Below are 21,413 nucleotides of genomic sequence, written 5' to 3'. Positions count from 1 at the left end.
ACTCAGCAAGTAAACAAAAAATCCAGAAAAATCAAGTCATTTAAGAAAAATCATACATAACCAAATTTTGAGGAAGGAAACATATTAGGGTCTATATTGTAGTGACAGTGTCTAAGCATAATTTAATTGTAATTTGTAGGATATCCTCACAATTAGGATGTTCATATAGACCCTATATTCAAAAGAGTTTTCCATCAGAATGGATCAATGCCTTCATAATAGGCATAACTGTTTTATTATATTTATTTACCCCCGACCGCCGATCCGAATTTTTGATATCGATATTTAGATTTAGATTAAGATTTAGATTTTATTTATCGCTGATCAACTGTCTCGATTAGCATGCTGAGCTAGCTATAGCCATTCGTTGGCTATAGCGCTAGCGCTGCGCGCACGTCGCGCGCACGTCGCGACCGTCCATCCTATATTACAGCGCGGGCAGCTGATAGACGTAATAGATCACAGTATGTGCGCTCGTCGAGCGTCATCGCATCGCATCACAGATCATAGATATTTTCATGGTGACTCGATAAACTTGACTGAGATTTTAGAACTTGACGACGGTACCATATGCACATGCGCCCGTGGACTTCGCTTCGCAAGCCGGGGAATCAGTTTGCTGCAAATCATTATCATTTCCATATTTTCATTCTTCACTTGTGACTCTGTGACTACGAGCTGCAGGACTCCAGGAGGCTTCTGCAAACGGTCGTGTTTCTTTGGTCCGGTGGTGCCGGGGGAAACGACAGTGGTGTAGACTGTAGGCCTAGGCCTATCGGAAACGGGTCAGAGCACTAGAGCCTACAGCATCAGCACGAGAATACACCCGACGCGACGGTGGCCTGTAGGCTAGCCTCTACTCTAGGTAGATCTGCATAAATACACAAAATAGAGAAATAAAACATTCATGTTGAATGTTGATAGGGTCTACTGAAGTGATGGCGATGGTGATAAAATACTGATGATAGTCTGAGCTGAGTGATATCTAGATCTAGACTAGATCTAATCATCTAGATCTACTCTAGATCTAGATTTAGTCAATCATGACAATGATGACAAAAATGTTGTTGACATCAAATAGAGCAGCTGACTGAGCTAGACTAGAGTAGAGTAAACAAAATGGCGGCATCCATTGACTCACTTAAGTTTGATTCACTTAAAGTTAAAGAGGAAATAACAGTAACAGATGTAGGCCTATTGATGTCTGATGAGGAATTAACATCAAGGAACTCTGCCGCCGAAGGAGATAATGAAGAATGTGAAGAAGAGGATGACAAGTTGCAGGGCTGGATCAGTTGTGAATCTAGATCTAGCAACAACTATAATACCAAAAGGCAGATAAAATATTCACTGTCTTTATTTGAGGAATTTAGCAAACGGGAGAATGTAAACTTTGAAGATATTGACAACAAAGCTTTGGATGTTCTTCTTTCAAATTTCTACAAAGCTGCTCGGAACAAGAAGGGAGACTTGTATTCATTAAAGTCTATGCAATCCATTCGATTTGGCCTGCAACGTTACTTTTTGGAATCACGTGGCATTAACATTACCAAGACAAATGAATTTTCTTTGTCTTACAAAACCTTTGGGGCAGTGATTCGTAAGCTTAGAAGGCCTGGTAAAGATGAAGTGAGGCGTCATCCCCAAATCACAGTAGACGACATGGCACGAATGCAGGCGAGTTTGGATTTGAGCACTCCCCAAGGCTTACAGCATAAAGTATTTCTGGATATTGTCCTGTACTTTGGCATAAAGATCCCAACCCTACGTACTACAAGACCAGGAGACTTTGTTTTACATCAGGAGAAAAATCAACTTTTCTACACATTTCTAGAGAATCAGAAAGCACAAATGCATGCCATGCCTGGCAATCCTCGATGCCCTGTCGCAAACCTGAAAAGATACATCTCAAAGCTCAATTCCAATTGTGGATGGATGTGGCAGAGGCCAACGCAGCGTTTCTTAGAGGATCACTGCATTTGGTACGAGAATTCACCCCTTGGAAAACGTACATTGTCCTTAATGACGAGGACAATCAGTGATTTGGCTGGTTGCAACAAAGGACATAACCACCACTCGCTGAGGACAATGAGGACAGAGAAAATGTTGGAGGCGTTGTCAAGTAACGACAGCACCAGTCAAAACAGAGATTATGCCATCACAGTGATCACACTCCCGCGTTCAACATCTAACAGCGTTTTTGCTCAGATCAACAAAACGATTACTGCCGGTCCCAGAGTACCTGTTGCTGCCCCTATTACAGACTCCTCCATGAACATCATTAAGGTGAGAAGTGAGCAATCAACATGTTCAGTAAAAAGAACTTGTTAATAATTTAGGTTCCATGTCAGGTCGCCCGATGTCAGCCCGCCCCCTTTCAAAGGTCACCCTCAATTGGTCATGTCGCCCCCAATTTTTTTGGCGATTTTGGGATTCTTGGTCAGCTCGCCCTTACCCTAACTCTAACCCTAACCCTAACCCTAGGACACCGGGTCCTGCGTTACCCTAGGACACCGGGCCCCGCGTTTCCCTGTAGGACACCGGGTCCCAATGACAATGATAATGACAATTATTCTCATTGGAGTATTGGACAAGTTTACAATCAGTTTGAATTTTTCAATTTAACACTGTAAAATATACAATACAAATCACATTGGGCGCAGTGCTGCGCTAGCGCGTGTGCTGCCTTTGTATGTAGGGGCCACTGTGTATAGGAGGCGACCCGACCACACAATTTGGGGGCGACCACGTAAGGAGGCGACTGTGTAAAGGAGGCGACCAGCTTGGGGGCGACCTGACAAGACACCATAATTTACATGTATTCGATTTTAAGGAACCTAACATCATAGGGTGACAAAAGGCAGTTATTGTGAACAAATGATGATTAAAAATAATAAGTCTTGAAAAAGACATGAAAAACAACCAGTTATGGCAAATAATTTCTGTATAAGAAATACATGTGTTACACCAAGCTTAAATATTTGTAACCTTTTAGTATGAGCCATCATTTTAAAAGAAGGTAAACAGATCATTTTCATTCCAAGTTATCTCAGCTTCCTTTTTTGGGTTGGTAGATTTTGATTGATTTTCTTTTATTTTACATTGTGTGTACAAACTTCTATTATCCTTTCCTTCCAAGAAGTCTCCAAGTGTGACTGCTTCTTCAAGTGACAAGGCAACCCATCTACAAACAATGCAGCAGAACACCAGTGTCACTTCAAAATCAAATACAGGTGTCAACGAAGGTATGAAACTCCTTTCTTTTTTATCTTGAAATCTATACATTTATTGTCAATTGGTCATTGATTTGGATGAACTACAGCGCAGAGAGACATATTGTGACATATATGCGCTATATAAATAAGGTATATTATTATTATTAACTGTGTTTTTCTTGTGTATCTAGGTCGAAGACACAATTTTCTCTGCTGATGGCATTGTTAAGCATATTTTAAAGTTTAAAGCACCACTGTCCTACTTGTATCTACTTGCTCCCTCTATATAGAAAACTTCCCCAATCGGTGCCTGTTGGTCCCCCATGATCCTCTTTTTCTTATGTTAGTTGATACTTGAGAGCTGAGTTAATGAGATAGCCACCTGTCAGCGACCTCGCTGTGTGGTCTAATCCCTTCTGGCCCAGTAGTATTGATGGTCTTTAAACCATTCTGTAGTATATTAAATGCTAAAATCGCTTGAAAATTGTATATTTTGTTGGAATTAGTATGAATTGGGATTTAAGGGCTGACCTCAATTTTCTAACTATTTGCAGTTTCAGGCAATAACCATTTTACCACACATACATGTAGGTGCATTACTATCCTGGCTCTGCATTAAGTTACATACATGTTGTAGGGATTTCATCTAGTGATGACATTCTCTCCATTTCTTCCCGTTCTGAACATTCCTCCTCATCATTCAGAGCAACCTTATTATACTCTTTTTTTTAGTCTTTACTACATGTACATGTATATCCTTCCACAACATCTTTGGTCTTCCTCTTCTTCTCAATATTGATTTACTGGTCGAGGTTCATTATTTGCTTGTCTTTTGGGATCACCAGATTCCAGAGGATGCATGCTTTTTACAAAGAAAAACTTCTCCGTTTCAGTCCTTGCGCGATCGCTTCTAGGTCCAGCAGATACGGGGTGGCAGTGTGCACACTGATACTACCGGCGCAGTATAGCTGCTGCTGACGGTCGCACTGCACTGTGAACTTCCGTTGTTTGTATCGGTAATACAGTCATAGAAATGTGAAGATGGGAGATATAGCGCCATCTTGTGGAGAATATATAAGCGTAGTAGCGTACATTTTTCAACAATATGGCGGCCTCCAGACACCAACAAAACTTGAGCGAGAAATCCTGCTCGCTAATCTAACGTCTATAGTTCCATTTTATTGGTTTAAGGTTTGAAAGATGAAACTCAATATTGTGTCAAAGTTATAACAGAAAAAATAATCTTTATTTTATAATTCCACGGGGGTGATTTTTAATTTTTCAATTGCCCCCGTGAGCAATCTGACGGGCGATTATGTAGCTCACGGGGGCAAACCGCCCGTCGCCCCCGTGTATTTTGAGCCTTGCCTGGGTGAGAGAAGTGATACAAATATTGTAAGTACTGTATAAGCTGATGCATGTGCCTGGTACATGCATACTACAGAAATAATGAAAAGTAAAAAAAATTGTTTCGTTTTGTAAACATTTCAATGGTAGGTACGATGACAGAGCTGACTTGGATTGAATTACCGAGAAAGCTAGTACAATCCAAGGATGCCTCCACTCAGTGGGAGAAGCAGCCACCTACTCACTCCACTCAGGCTGCTTCTACCTCTTCTACACAAGATCTTGATAAACCATCATGTGGTGATGACGGTGAATTAGAACAGGATGGTCTTGGTTGGTGCTCAGAGGACACCCCTGCAGTGCAAGAGGATGAGTTCATGGATTCCAGTGAACCTTCTGATGTGTACGTATTATAGGAGTCGGTTTAATATCAATTGAAATTAGATATCTTCCTCTTCCTTTTGAGTACAGACCTCTTTTACAGAGTATTATCGTACTATACTAGCGGTGTGTGCAGGTGGATCACCAGAAAGGGAAAAAAATACATGGGGCTCGGGGCGAATTAGCCCCCGAAAGTCATAAAAGAGCCCCCCCCAAATTCGCATAGAGTTCAACGCAAAACAAATTAAAGAGTGTTATTTTCATGCAAGCAAGCTTGAAAAGTAGCCCCCAAAATATTTAAAGTATTTTTTTTCCTGTGGACCACTACACCGGGGTTTTCCCCTACTCTTATACAAATAATGCAGTGGGTTCTTAACGTGCAAAGGTAGTGACTCTTCTCTACAGGGGCCTCCATTTAGCGTCCTTTTCGAGGGATGGAGTCATGGGTGTCGATCCGTAACTGATACCTATTCATCAGGGGGGGATGATCTATTCATTCATCCCCCCCCCCTGATGAATAGGTATTACGTAAGGATCGACACCCATGGATGGAGTGTTTTCCACTTGACAAAACCTGCGTCTATAAACAAGGGAAGGGGTACGTTAACACACAACGCAGGCTTCAGTCATCCGCCTGGGTGGGAATCGAACCCGGGATCTTTGGTTCAACAGACGGACTCTTTACCGACTGAGCCAACTCGCCTAACGTGAATGGTTGCAAAGTTATCTCCAGACTCATTATATAATCTTGAACAGTTTTAGTTTCATTTGTTTTACCAAGACACCAAACTTAAACATTACAAAGTTGTACACGTTTGACACAAGATTTGATGGTTGCATATAAGAAATGAGCTAGAATTGCATGTAATCTTTGAGGTATCTTACAAGCTTCTACAGTTCTACTTCTTTATTTTCTTTGCAGACATATTGATGGGTCAATCATTGTAGCTGGGTCTAGAGGCCATGTGGAGGAAACCACTGTGGTTGAATCTCAGGTAAGTTTGTACTGCTGAAAAGTACATCGTAATGCACAATGTACTGGTAGACTAGTGAAATGTATGAAAATGTATATAGATCCAATTGAAGATAATATTTAGCACTCATTATTCTTTTTTATTGCAAAATAAACTGTCAAGAAATAAAAACCTGAATGGTTGATTGTATCAGGAACAAGCATGAAATAAAATCATTTTTGAATCAAAATTTACTTATCTTGCTGACTATTTAACAATTTAAAACATTGGACAGATATGGGTACAGGGAACTACAAAAATACTGTATGTGGATTCGAGAATGTGATCCAAGTTGTCAACTATTTCTAGTCATATTTGAAATGGAGGATCATTTCAAGGGTCATCTTTTTTATAGGATACTATTTCTAAGAATTTCTACTACAATAGTTTGAAAGGAATGAAAAAAAAAAGAAGAAATATCACAGCGATGCACAGCAGTGGGAGCCTTTAAAAAAAAAGTAGAACAACCTGTTAATAAAGACTAGCAGGACCCGTGGAAAATCCACGGGATTCTAGGGGGAGGGCAGGGGAGGGGGGGGGGGGGGTAAATAGAAAGAGGCCTAGACCCTATGTGCTATCGAAAATAAAATTTGATTATTTTTATATAAGGTCTAGGCCTACATGTAGAATCTAGACGATTTTTATAACGCTGTTTGACCATGAATGGCGCACCGTAATACCCGTTTTAATGCATTGATTTGATGAAGGAACTGTTTCATAGTATAAGTATTCTATCCAGCTATAGTCAATGCCAATGGCTATGTTTTTAAACGACTGTCTGATTTTCTTGTGAATACTTTACTTTGAAAAATGATTATCGAAATTTAGCATACAACTATACATGGACAGAATAATCACAATCTAAGCTCAGGTTTCATACCTCTATAGTCACGAAACTATATTGAAATAGGGGCAATAAGAGCAATTTCAAAATGGTGTCGAGTCTACTCTATAATAGCTCAGCTCAGCTCACCTCACCTCACACACAGTCACAGTTCCGACAGTGCTCGGCAGCAGTGGCGCACTGCACTGCCCGTGCCTCACGGCAGCTAGCTTGCAACTGAACTGTCAGTTACGATGAATTTCTTGTGAAAACTTTACTTTGAAGAATGATTTTCAAAATTCAGTAAACATGAACAGGATAATACCAAAGTAACCCTGCTTGCATACCTCTATTCACGTAAACTATATATAAATCACGGCAATCATCATAGAATCAAAGACGAAGAGACTGAGCTGTGCGTGTGACGGTGAGCGTAGAATCATCGCATACATTCTACACGTACGTTCGTACACGCAGCAGGTCCGGCTGGCCTACAAAGCATATCATATAAAAAGACGCATAACACGGGTAAGCCCAACCCGTGAGAGCGTGCATTTTTTTACATCCCCTCACCCGGGTGAGTCATCTGTTAATGTGTATTTCTCTTACATGCTACAAAGCGTATCCTATAGCAAGAGGCCTAAACTCGGGTAAGCCACACCCGTTACTACGTGATGTGCTACACCCATTGGCAGAAGTGGATTCTCGTCCGCTGTGTGTCTCTTTGTTGATTGCACAAAGGGCGGATGCACGCCTTCCCGACTCGCTCTCACAGGTTCGACGCCTCCTTGCAATCCACGACGCCCGCCGTGCTCTGGTCCGCCCGTCCTCCCCGGAACCCCGAAAACGCGTTTAACGGCATGGACGTCGATCGCGGGGTCGACGTGGCACGCGGGTTACGGGAGACAGGCCTCGTGTAATTGTGCCGCCGTCCCCGCGCCCCGGCGGAGGCGGGCGCGGTCGGGGAAAGACGTTTTTGAGGAACCGTTTTGGCCCGTGTTGGACCCCCCGCGGCGATTTTGCGTATTAATAATATAGATAATACAAAGTTTGGGCAATTTCTGAAAATGAGAGGGATAGTGATTCTTTTTATTTTTGATATATTTGGATGCCCCTGTGGATGTTTTATAAGCCCTAGAAATTTAGCCCCTGAAACACTAATGCTTTTGTCTAAAATGGCCGTACAATGGTAGCTGCGACCATGAAAATATCAGAATATGTAGTTGTGAAATATAGTTTCCAAATGGAAATGGCTAATCAGTCGATTTTAGTCAAGAAACATTGTTTGATAGCTTAGTTAAAACTTGACCTTGAGAGGGAGCTATACAATGTAAAGAGTGTATTATTTACAATTTCAAACTTTAGACTTGATTTCAAACGCGACAACGATCACTGAATATTGAAGGATTGCATATGCTTCCAATATGTTCATGTGAACCAAATTCATGACCCCGGATAACCTTTAAACTTTGTACCATGCAGGAAGGAAAACAAAGCAAAACACCCATCCTGAGAAGAATGATTGACGAGCTGATTGACGAAGAAGTAGATTACCAGACCGTATATGTGAAGGAAGAATACTTTGAAGATGAATGTCAAGATGATGATTATGCACATGTGCATTTGACACCAGGTAAAGCCTCTCATAAACACAAGGTGGTTGTACAATACATGCTCTGCGGTCATTTCCTGTACACAAACTGAATGCCTAGTAGCTAGACCCAGCACCATACAGAACAATAACTCTGAACCTAACCTAACCTAAAATCCTGATAAAATCGTAAACCTGACCCTACACCTGTAAGGCTGGGATGGATTAACGCCTGGAGCAAATGTTGAATTACCGATGTGGGCATCTGCCTCAAAAAAGATGCCATGGCAAAGTTAACCAATAAAGTTGTAATTCAATAGCAGGTGGGTTGTTTCAAGAATAGCTGCTCTCTTCAAAGGCCCCTAAAAAGTGTACCTACTTGTTTAGCTGTGTGGCATAAGATACATGTATGCTTGTTATTTTATTTTACCAAAGCAGTTTTATGCATCAGTTTACCATGTTATACTTGCTGTGAATGATACTAAATGGAACCACCACAGTTGAGTCATGAACTCACCAGAGTAATAATGACGTTAATTGTATGTTTCTTTTCTTGTAAATGTACATGGTGTATATATATTTTTGTACTGACAATTTATCCTTGTTGTTGGGTTCAGTTATTATTAAGCACTTGCAATGCACAATCTCCACTTTATTTCCATTTCTTTTAGAGGTAAATAAGTTATATTTTATTTCTCTATCCTTTTAGGTGGACATCCAAGATTGGACGCTGAAAGTCCAAGATCAACCCAGCAAACCAACAGCGACAGAGCTCCAAGGCAAAATGGTGGACCATGTATCGGATCAAAAGTAAATATTCAAATGTTGGAAATTATGTTTTAAGTTTTCCCTAAGGATGTTCCGCAGTAACGTTTGTGGGCACCTTCGCTGCGCATGTATTTACAGGAACTCCAGGCATTGTGTATGGTGAATACATAATCAGCTGCCATTTGACAGCTTACATGTAAGTGCACATGAACACTACTACAGAATGTCTGTCAAAGCTAAACATAAGGTTGAGTTCTGGTAATGGTGCCCTTTTGCAGCTAAAGTGCACATGAACACTACTACAGAATGTCCGTAAAAGCTAAACATAAGGTTGAGTTCTGGTATGGTGCAAAAAACATGGAAACAGTTTCTGTTCAAATTCACAACAAATTTGAAAGAAATTGTGTAATTGCAGAGAAAAAATAAACATTGATTTCTTCAATAGTCGGGTCGTCTTCAAAAAAATGTTTAAACCTCCTGTTTTGCTGTTTTGGCTCCCTCTATCGTCAAGAACCCGATATAATCCTCTCTGTAGGCAATTCATTCACTCTGAAAAAGCCAATCAATGCTTTATACGTGCAAGCTTACGCTCAAAACGATGTTGGAGAGGAGCATGACGAGTTTCAATAAATTTTTCAATAAATCAATGCATACACTCATTTTTAAGCCTCCCCTACAAAGTAGCAGGAGGCAATATGTTTTCGGGCTGTCTGTCTGTACGTCCCATACTCGATTGCATTATCTCAAGAACCGATTGGTGGATTCCCGCCAAACTTAAGTCATGTATGTATCTTGCAGAGCCAATGAACTGATTAGATTTTGGGGGTTAATGAGGTCAAAGGTCATGGGGCTCATGTACATGTATGCAAAAAATAGCTTGTGAACGCATTGTCAATAGAACTGACGGATGGATTACTAGTAAACTCAGGACATGTATGTATCTTGCAGAGTCAATAAATTGATTAGGTTTGAGGGTCATGACGTCAAAGATCAAGGGGTCATACACATGTATATGAAAAATTGCTTGTAATCACGATATTCTGAGAACCCATTAATGGATTACGATCAATCTTGAATTTCAAAAATTGCTTCCGTTTTGGTTTGTAAAATGGCTCAATGGCGGAGGCATCATTTTTGACTGCGCGCAGTCGAAGGTCCATCTAGTTTATTATCAACATACTCCAATGCATAAATAAGCAGCTACATACTAGTAGCTTCTTGTGGAATAGAGTACATGCACAACCAAGGAGTTACCAGCACTACCTGAAATTGCACAGTCTAGATTCCCCCTTCCGCGACAAAAGACGGACAAGTGTGCAATCTCTGATTTTTTAGTTTCTTATCTTTTTTTTATTTCCAAAGGAGGCAATAATGGCAGAAGCGACTCTTCCTAGATTTGAACTTCGTCATGATGATCAATTACAAGACTTGATTGGTTCTGAGAGCAGCAAGAACACCAAAAAATCCGTGAAATTTTCTGTAAAAATATTCGAAGACTACCTGCAGATTATCAACACAGACCTCAATAGTGTAAACAAACTGCCAAACTTGGAGCTGGACAAGGTACTCCAAAGGTTTTACGCTGGTGCTAGACAGAAGAACGGTTCTCTATACACCAAAAAGTCAATGCAATCTATTAGATACGGACTTCAGCGTTTTTTCCTCATTTCTAAAAATGTGGACATTGGTAAGCATGAAGACTTTACAAATTCGAAGTCAGTTTTCAAGCAATTTTTTTTGCTTAAAGGACAGGGAGTTGTCAATCACAAACCCGCTATCTCACAAGAAGACATGGACAAAATCCAAGGTTCGCTTGATCTAGATGATCCTCAAGGTCTTCAGGACAAGGTCTTTATTGATGTTATGTTGTATTTTTGCATTCTTGGGAGGGAGAATATACGTGATATGACACTTGACAGCTTTGAAATTTGTGAGGAAGCCTTAGGGGGGAAATGCTACATAACTCTCAAAGATACACTCACAAGGAACAGCCGTGCTGATAAACTAGGTGGCGTCATGACTCCAACAAATGGTCCACGATGTCCTGTTGCCTCCTTCTTACGCTACAAAGATAAATTGAACCCCAAATGTAAGTGGTTTTGGCAGAGACCAGCACAGCACAAGCGTGAGTTCAATCCATCTTGTTCTGGTCCATGGTACCGTAATGTACCCCTAGGGATAAACTCCATCGGAGAAAAGATGAAAACAATTTCATCCAGTGCAGGTACCAAGGCTTACACCAACCATTGCCTAAGGGCAACCAGCATCAGTACCCTACAAAATGCAAGGTTCTGATGGAGATCATGAGTGAGTATGGACATCTCTCAGAAAGCAGTCTCGGCCACTATGCATTAACCAGCAGTGAAACAAAAGAGAACACAAGTTGTGCTATCGTAGGGGGTTAAAGAACACTCTATTTTAATTTCATGTTTAAAAAGGGTAAAATTAACGTTACCATCTTTTTTTGGGGGGGGGGGGGTGGGGGAAGGGAGAAGGGGCCCCCCGTGGATCTGCACCTGCCAGCCATATCCTAATGATATGGTTCTACAATATATTTTTTGATTTTCAGTAAGTATGCATTTGGTGTTTAAGATGCGTCACTGCGCACTTCTACTTTTTGCTACGCTTAGTAAAGAGGTGAAAGTATTCTTTTTAAAAGGGGATATGAAAATTTGCCATGGTGCCTCCATTAAATAATTAAGTAATTTTAAATTAAATAAATTGGTATTTGGGAATGTGATAGATACCAAGTGTTTTTGTTCACGAGTTTTAGGCATTAAAAAAACCCTGTTACACGATCCCATTTAATTTGATTTCACTTTATCGATTGAAATCAAAACATAAAGGAGTATCAATTTTCAATTGAGATTTAATACAATTCAAATATTATTGTTGAAAAGTTATCTAAATTACTGTGACAAAAGTGAAAAATCAAAAAAGAAATTCATTAATGTAGGATATGTTTATCAGTGGCAGATCCAGGATTATTAAAAGAAGAAAGGGGTGTAAATGTGCAACAGTTATCCATTTATGCCTCTTCCTCCCCCACCTGGCTCTGCCTCTATGTGTCTGTTCCTTGGCATTGTTCAGCCACTATTTTGATTGTTTTCTTGTAATCATCATTGTTGTACATTGTTGTACTCGTACACCTTTTCATTCTAGAGTTTACCTACCTGTAGGAGATGAAAGTAAAAGGATTACTTTGTATCTTCCCCTGGAATATACACAGGGAGATACAATTGAAATTAAAGTATGGAATCAGCAATTAGGCCCTAACCCTAAATGTTAGTAAAATGTTGTAAAGTTCTCTGATTCCGGTTGTATCTACCTCTTCTTGTGAGCTTACCTGTAAACATATTGGCATTTAAATGGTTACTACAAGGTGTAAACACTGAACCCTTTATTCATTTGTAATACAAATTAATATGTTGTTAAATTGCGTTATTAAAAAAAGAGACTTTTGATGATCTTGTTATAGTCAGCATGTCACACATAACACAGTATTGGTTAGAGGAGTGTGGCATGGGCATGGCAGGAGCACATATCAGTGATGAAATCGAGTTAGAATGGGAAACAGAATCTGGAAGGATAAAACCTGATACATGTATATAGTTAATAATGATTACAGATATTTTGTAAAATTTCCCAGATTCCAAATGTTTACATCTCCTGTAATCAATTACATGAGCCCCTGGTTTGCCATTCCACATCTTGCCTACTAAAAACTATCAATATGTTGCCAAATATTTAATTATTTATCAATATTTTTTTCATATTTATTATTTTTTTAATTTTAATTTTGTATGCTTTACAATGAGTATTTACATAGAAATTATTATTACATTCATATTTCAATGTTAGCCAGTATTGAATAAGGTTCTTTTTTATTTTGAAAGTTGGTATATGTTGAGGCATTTTGTCGGATGTTGAAAATATTATGTTAAATTTGTTATAACTATTTGACGCTTATCTACATGTAATAATTGGGGTATTGTGTTACTTTGGGATATAGATTATACATAAATAAAAGAGAGGAGAGAGAGAGAGAGAGACAGGGGTGGTTGAAATTAAGGACGAGAGAATCAGATAATGGGAGAGAATTGCAAAAAAAAGAAAACAAGAGAGAGCGAGAGTGTTTATAGGAGAAATTTAGGAAGAGAAAAGAGATCGAGAGCATGAGAGAGATATCGCAAAGAGAGAAAGAACCATTGCCCTGGGTGAACATAATTATCATGATCTTTATTTCACGATTATCTACATCTTTGTCATTCTTATATGCAGTCATCATCATGATCATCCACATGTACATTTTATCATCATCATCATCATCATCATCGTCGTTACCAACATTACTTATCAGCTTTATCACCACTGCAAGCCACATTTCTTTTAGCATTTATCGCAGGCTCATCATCACGATCCAATAATCTTTGCCATCATCACGATCAACCGCAGCTTCATTATCATTAATGATAATAATTTATGCTTAAGAGTATAGAATCTCATTAATTATTTTTTTCTTCGATATATTCGCCTCGTTCTTCATTTAATAATCTGGGCCCCAAGGAAGAACATTTGTTTTTAAATATTGTTGAGTGGCCTCTGTGTGACACCGCCTATAGTTTCAGCAAATATTAAACGACTACGAGGGTAATACCTCTAGGCTATAGACCTAGATCTAACAGTTAGTAGTATTAATGACTGCTTTATGAGAGAGTCGTTTTTATTTAAGATCGAGCTATTGCCCGAGTCTTGCAGTCATGGTTTTAGCCATTCCCGTAAATAAACAAAAAATGCCAAACCCATGTGATAGTTCGAGGGTAAAATTCCAGTTACCGGGGAAAAGAGTTCTTTCTTGCTGAAATACCCATTGGTTCAGTGTTAAAAACTGGTTTGAGCGATCGCGGATACCATACATACGTGTGCGAAGAATTGGTCGCTTAATTTACCAATTTTTAATAGCACAAGAAGGTTATGGCCATAGATTCATTTTCTTTGACAACGGTAAACAAATAAATGAGTACTGAATAAAGCAAAAGGAAAGGAAAGGAAAGGAAGGAAAAGAAAGAAAATGAGACGAAAGAAACGGTGTCGGGCCCTAGATATCGATATCGCTAGAGTCAGCTAGCCAGAAATTTGAATCTGGGCTAACTCGCCCCACGGGAAGGTTACAATCGAGCTATTGCCTTCAGCAAGCCTTGGGCAATAGCTCGATTTTAACCTCCCCTTGAGCGTATAAAAACAATATGTCTCTCAAAGCAGTCATTAATACTATATTATCTTTTCCTTCCAAGAAGTCTCCAAATGTGACTGCTTCTTCAAGTGACAAGGCAACCCATCTACAAACAATGCAGCAGAACACCAGTGTCACTTCAAAATCATATACAGGTGTCAACGAAGGTATGAATCTCCTTTCTTTTTTATCTTGAAATCTATACATTTATTGTCAATTGGTCATTGATTGGGATGAAATTGTGTTTTTCTTGTGCATCTTGGTGGGCTTAGATTCGAAGACACAATCAACAACCATTTTCTCTGCTGATGGCATTGTTAAGCATATTTTAAACCATTCTGTAGCATATTAAACATTAGAAATTGCTAGAAGACTGTATAGTTTGTTGGAATTAGTATGAATTGGGATTCAAGGGCTGCCCTCAATTTCTAACTATTTGCAATTTCAGGCAATTACCATTTTACAGGCATGCCTATGCTTACCCAATTACAATAACATTCATGTGTTAATGGGTACCCTGTTAGACATGTGTGCACCTGGGTGGGTGTGAGAAGTGATACAAATAATGTAAGTACTGTAACGGCCCTCCATCTTAGAACGGGTCCTGGATGCTGGAGGGCTGGCCTGTCCCTTGCCTCTATCAGCGTCATCTTGACGAAGAGTTTGCCATCCTGACTGATGCGAGTGGTTTCTATTAGGCTTGTAGTTTAGAGGCCCGGACGTGGCTCCATTTTCCCAAAGTATATAAGTGTGGAGATGAGAGGTGTTTTGGATAGTTGGACATGTATTCTCTATGAGATGGTTATATTAAGTCAGTCTATGGGGACTCAACAAATTACACGTTATGAAACCATGGATTGTTTAACTGTATGTGATTTCCATACTTTAATAACAAAGAAACATAAGTCAACTTCTCAAACACTTTATCATAATTAACACCGACACCGATTACCTGAAATAATCACTGGAGTAGTAAAACTCAGGGATTTCCTTTTGTAGGAACTCTCTTTCTCATTTCCAATCCTTTTCCTTATTTTTGCTCGGTTGGATCGAGCGGAGCGGACAGTTCCCTATCTGACCACGACGAGAGCCAGCGTCGAAGTGACAAAATCACCGTAAAACATCGCTATTTATAGTCTCCGAGAGCTGCTTTACGCATGGTGCGTCCGTAATCGCGCTCTGAGCTCTTATGCCACAAAAGCTTACTACGCCCTCTACGTTTTCTGCAAGATAACTAATTGTGGCGACCTGGTTCGTTACAGTACTGTAGCTGATGCATGTGCCTGGTTCAAAAATTTCAAAGTTCAAATAATGAAAAGTAAACAAATTCTTTCATTTTGTAAACATTTCAATGGTAGGTACGATGACGGACCTGACTTGGATTGAATTACTGAGAAAGCTAGTACAATCCAAGGATGCCTCCACTCAGTGGGAGCAGCAGCCACCTACTCACTCCACTCAGGCTGCTTCTACCTCTTCTACACAAGATCTTGATAAACCATCATGTGGTGATGACGGTGAATTAGAACAGGATGGTCTTGGTTGGTCTTCGCAGGACACCCCTGCAGTGCAAGAGGATGAGTTCATGGATTCCAGTGAACCTTCTGATTTGTACGTATTTTAGGAGTCGGTTTAATATCAATTGAACTAAGATATCAAACGTGAATGGTTGCAAAGTTAACCACAGACTCACTATTGTAAATCTCTGTGTATAAGACGCACTTTTTTGCCGCAACAAAAAAATTGAAAGTCGGGGTTGCGTCTTATACACATTACAAAACAAAAAAATAAGTTTTGATTTATGCCCCTCCACCTGGCACTCAATGGTGTCTAGAAGGTCCAGAAGGTAAAATGGGTCTCCTTGCATAATTTGGATACTAGGACACTGCTAATGTTTACATTTCACACTTATTCACAGATAGGACATACATGACATATTCATAATCCCTCCAAAATTCTACAGAATTTGATGTTGGCTGCAAAAGGGACATAGTATCTTTAACATGGGATATGGTTTTGTAATTTTACTGTTTAGACTGGATGCCAATATTGTGTCGCCAAGGTACACATTTGTTTTGTGGATAGCCCCCCCCCCCCCCCCCCCCCGCCTGATAATAGGTACCCTTTTCCGCAAAAATGACCCTTAAAATTGGGTACAGGTTTGGTGGCTTCCGAACGGCACAGCCGAGTCAGAACGGCAAATCTGCCAAATGCCCCGCCCCCCCTCAGCAATCTCTTTGATAAAAAGCTTAATTTTAATTGTTCATTCATCCCTGTGATCATTCCCAGAGCATTTATTTGATGAAAGGTTAGTTTGTTACGGGTAAGTTCTGCTAGTAATAATAATTCCTCCAATTTTTCTTCTATTACAACAGCGTACCACAAGGTTCTATCCTAGGTCCTCTACTGTTTTTAATTTACATTAATGATCTTACACATTCTTCTAAAAATGACATTGTTACCATTAGTTGTGACAAGTTCACAAGCACAAATTGGCGCCTTCAACTGCACCTCACAGTTAAATGAAAGTCCTTCCACACATTGGTTGTTTTTTTTCTCCTTGGCCCCCAAAATAGGGGTGCGTCTCATACATAGGTGCGTGTTATACAAAGAGATTTACGGTACTGTAGTGAGTCTGTGGATAACTTTGCAACCATTCAGGTTTGATATCTTAGTTCAATTGATATTATACACTGAGATTTACGGTACATAATCTTGAACAGTATTAGTTTCATTCTTTTTACCAAGACTTGAAACATAAACATTAAAAGATTGTACACGTTTGACACAAGATTTGATGGGTACATATAAGAAATGTGCTAGAATTGCATGTAATCTTTGAGGTATCTTACAAGCTTCTACTTCTTTATTTTCTTTGCAGACATATTGATTTGTCAACCATTGTAGCAGGGTATAGAGGCTTTGTGGAGGAAACCACTGTGGCTGAATCTCAGGTATTAGTTTGTACTGCTGAAAGATACATTGTAATGCACAATATGCGGGTAAACCGATGAAATGTATGAAAATTTATATTAATTCAATTAAATATCATATTGAGCACTCACTACTTTACTTTATTGCAAAATAAGCTGTCTAAATAAAAACCTGAATGGTTGGTTGTATCGGGAACAAGCATGAATTGAAATCATTTTCGAATCAAAATTTACTTGATCTTGATGAATATCACAAACAATTTACATGAATAAAAACATGGACAGATATGGGTACAGGGAACTACGAAAATACTATATGTGGCATCAGAATGTGGTCCAAGTTGTCAACTATTTCTAATCATATTTGAAATTGGGGATCATTTCAAGGGTCGCCTTTTTCATAGGATATAATTTCTAAGAATTTCTACTAACATAGTATGAAAAGAATTAAAAAAGAAAGAAATATCACAGCAATGCACAGCAGTGGGAGCCTTTTTATGTCGCTACAAAGTAGCCGGAGGCATTATGTTTTCGGGTTTTCCGTCCGTCCCTCCTTCCGTACGTCCCGTTCTCGTGATCGCATTATCTCAAGAACCGATTGATTGTTTCCCGCCAAACTTAAATCATGTAGGTATCTTAAACTGCCAATGAACTGATTAGATTTTGGGGTCACAAGGTCAAAGGTCAAGGGACTCGGGGCTTATTATGTATGCAAAAAATGGCTTGTGATCGCGTTATCTTAAGAACCAATAAAAGGATTACAGCCAAACTCAGGTCATGTATGTATCTTGCAGAGCCCATGAGCTGATTAGATTTTGGGGTCACGAGTTCGAAGGTCAAAGGTCACATGGCTGATTTTATATGCAAAAATAGCTTGTGATCGCATTATCTCAGGAACCGATTGATGGATTCCTACCAAACTTGGGTCATGTATGTATCTTGCAGAGCCAATGAACTGATTAGATTTTGGGGTCACAAGGTCAAAGATCACAGGGCTCATGTATCCACAAATAGCTTGCGATCGCATTATCATGAGAACCAATATACAGATTACTATCAAACTCAAGACATAATTAGGTTTTAGGGTCATCAGGTCAAAGGTCATGGGGCTCATTAAGGATGCCCATAACTAGCTTGTGCATGTATTATCATTAAAACCGACAGATGGATTACAATCAAACTTGAATTTTTAAAATTGTTTCTGTTTTGGTTTGTACAATTGCTCTATGGCGGAGGCATCATTTTCGACTGCGCGCAGTCGAAGTTCCATCTAGTTTTAAAATTAGACCTATCTGTTAACTTTGTACCATTTAGGAAGGAGAACAAAACAACACACCCATCCTTAGAAGAATCAAGGAAGAGATGATTGACGAGTTTGAAGAAGGAGATTACCAGACCCTATATGTGAAGGAAGAATACTTGGAAGATGAATGTCAAGATGATGATTATGCACATGTGCATTTGACACCAGGTAAAGCCTCTCATAAACACATGGTTGTACAATACATGCTCCTGCAGAACGTTCTCACACAAACTGAATGTCTGGCTAGACCCTAGAACCAGCACCATACAGAACAATAACTCTGAACCTAACCTAACCTAAAAACTTGCTAAAATCATGAATCTGACCCTACACCTGTGAGGCTGCGATGGATTAATGCCTGGAGCAAATGTTGAATTACTGACGTTGTAAACTGCCTTAAGAAAGATGCCATGGCAAAGTAAAGCCAATTAAGTTGTAAATCAATAGCAGGTGGATTGTATCAGAATAGCTGCTCTCTTCAGAGGCCCCTAAAAAGTGTACCGTAATTAAAAAAGCCAGGTCCATGTTAAAAACCCAAGCGGGAAGGCCTTTCATTTAACTGCGAGGTGCAGCTGAATGTGTAAGATCATTAATGTAAATTTAAAAACAGTAGAGGACCTAGGATAGAACCTTGTGGAACGCTGTGTAATAGAAGAAAAATTGGAGGAATTATTATTATAAACTACATATTGAGATCTATCAGAAAGATTTGCTTTCAAACCAAGATGACAGACAAATTTGAGTGTTGTTCTAGTTTCTGAGTGGTGAGTCACACACCGATTACTGAGCTGGGAGACATTGTCAGGCATAGCGCCAGGTGGAGGGGCATAAATCGAAACTAAAAAAAAATTTTCGGCGACAAAAAGTGCGGTTTATACACCGTTAATTACGGTACCTATCGGTACTTGTTTAATAGCTGTGTGGTATATGATACATTAATCTGAAATGCAACTATGTTTTTTATTTTACCAAAGCAGTTTTATGCGGCAGTTTACCATGTTATACTGGATGTGAATGATACTAAATGGAACCACCACAGTTGAGTCATGAACTCATCACAGCAATAATGATGTTAGTTGTAGTTTCTTTTCTTATAAATGTACACGGTGTGTATATATTTTTTTCATGACAATTTATCCCTGTTGTTGTAGTCTAGTTGGTTGATTTCTAGCTTTTAGCTAGAAGTTTGTTGAATTTGACAATCTGCTTCTGTCGGGTTGACTGGAAAGTTTTTCCAGCTGTAGAGGTGTTGAAGGCCTGGCATTTCCAAAGATCAGCCGGTTAGCGAGAGCACCATATGTTTGTATCACACAAAAACAAAGTCATACAATATTATTATTATCTTTATTAGTCTGACTAGCGAATTAACCAAATTTGACTTACCTCGGTAAATATGGCTTTGTTTTCGTGTGATATCGATATGATATCAATATCAATAGTTGAAGTTCCCGGATGACTGGGCAATAGGAAAATAATATTGGTCGGTCATCCGGGTACTGCCCTAAAGATATTGAATATACTGATCTATTGTACCACTTGGAAGCCTTATATAGATAATAATCGTGAATAGTCTGCAAGCAGTATCATACAGTGCCGCCTCGAGCTCATGCCTCTGTGTGCGTGTTCATGCCAGGCCTGGCTTGTTTACGTAATTTTGTATCAATACGCATGCGCGAGTCTGTGAGATGGCCGTGTAAGTCGCGTTTCTCGTAGGATAGCTGCTTTCAATTTCTGTAAAACACCCCATTCATTTTCCATTGTAGCTCCGAAAGTAAGTCATGAGCACAGCAAAATTTAGGCACCAGCTCCGTAAAGGTCTTATGATTATGCATATTAAATGTCATGAATATGTAGCCATGCGTCCAGATATGTCTGGAAATAATCTGAGGGTAGTTTTCGGAGTCAACTGAACATGAAATGTTTGATAAAATGAGAAATAGATCATCATTTAATACAATTGTACTTCGATATGACCATTTTACTTAAACCTCATTGTTTGAACAAAATCTGCTGACAAACAAAGGAGATATGAGGGGGAAATTTGGTGAAAAAGTGAGTTTGGCGACGTGGGTGCTATGATGACCATTGAATATCCAAAACAATTTCAGTGTTATCAGCAAGTTAATTGCCTTGCACCACACCACCTGCGTAATCTCTGATTTTTTAATTTCTTATCTTTTTTTTTATTTCCAAAGGAGGCAGAAATGGCTGAAGCGACTATCCCTAGAGTTGAACTTCTTGATGATGATCAATCACAAGACTTGATTGATTCTGAGTGCAGCAAGAACACTAAAAATTCTGTGAAATTCTCTTGTTAGAATTTTCAAAGACTACAAGAAAATTATCAACACAGACCTCGATAGTGTAAACCAACTGCCAAATTCGGAGCTGGACAAGGTACTCCAAAGGTTCTACGCTGGTGCTAGACGGAAGAACGGTTCACTATACACCAAAAAGTCAATGTTATCTATTAGATACGGACTTCAGCGTTTTTTCCTCATTTCTAAAAATGTGGACATTGTTAAGCATGAAGACTTTACAAATTCGAAGACACTTTTCAAGCAATTTTTTTTGTTTAAAGGACACAGAGTTGGGAATCACAAACCAACTATCTCACAAGAAGACATGGACAAAATCCAAGGTTCGCTTGATTTGGATGATCCTCAAGGTCTTCAGGACAAGGTCTTTCTTGATGTTATGTTGTACTTTTGCAACCCTGGGAGGGTGAATTTGCGTGAAATGACACTCGACAGCTTTGACATTTGTGATGAAGGGGGAAAATGCTCCGTAACTCTGAAAGATACAC

At 39.3% G+C, this 21,413-nt stretch overlaps 2 protein-coding genes across 6 annotated transcripts in view; both read left to right on the top strand.

Moving 5' to 3' along the window:
- Positions 1–14,520, top strand: part of LOC764748 — a 27,701-nt gene extending 13,181 nt beyond the window's left edge. Inside the window, exons 1-8 of one of the 5 annotated variants that reach the window (XM_030982092.1) lie at positions 447–2,286; positions 3,140–3,245; positions 4,713–4,965; positions 5,866–5,938; positions 8,262–8,412; positions 9,080–9,180; positions 10,501–11,445; positions 14,433–14,520. In XM_030982092.1, coding sequence (XP_030837952.1) covers positions 1,120–2,286; positions 3,140–3,245; positions 4,713–4,965; positions 5,866–5,938; positions 8,262–8,412; positions 9,080–9,180; positions 10,501–11,433 — 2,784 coding nt within the window. In that variant the 5' untranslated portion in view covers positions 447–1,119 and the 3' untranslated portion in view covers positions 11,434–11,445; positions 14,433–14,520. Of the gene's footprint in view, positions 1–446; positions 2,287–3,139; positions 3,246–4,712; positions 4,966–5,865; positions 5,939–8,261; positions 8,413–9,079; positions 9,181–10,500; positions 13,184–14,432 lie in introns of those variants that run through there. The other 4 variants (XM_030982093.1, XM_030982091.1, XM_030982095.1 and 1 more) reach the window with 4 other exon arrangements.
- Positions 13,692–21,413, top strand: LOC115922703. Its single transcript, XM_030982097.1, has 6 exons — positions 13,692–14,142; positions 14,436–14,538; positions 15,730–15,982; positions 17,253–17,325; positions 18,619–18,775; positions 20,803–21,413. Exons 1-6 carry the CDS (start codon positions 14,113–14,115, stop codon positions 20,817–20,819), a joined length of 633 nt encoding a protein of 210 aa, XP_030837957.1. The 5' UTR covers positions 13,692–14,112; the 3' UTR covers positions 20,820–21,413.

This window comes from Strongylocentrotus purpuratus, unplaced genomic scaffold (genome assembly GCF_000002235.5).
Source record: "Strongylocentrotus purpuratus isolate Spur 01 unplaced genomic scaffold, Spur_5.0 spur5_scaffold_12, whole genome shotgun sequence".
Taxonomy (NCBI): domain Eukaryota; kingdom Metazoa; phylum Echinodermata; class Echinoidea; order Camarodonta; family Strongylocentrotidae; genus Strongylocentrotus; species Strongylocentrotus purpuratus.
Note: the sequence above shows the minus strand (reverse complement) of the source record. Positions and strands in the feature narration are given on the sequence as shown.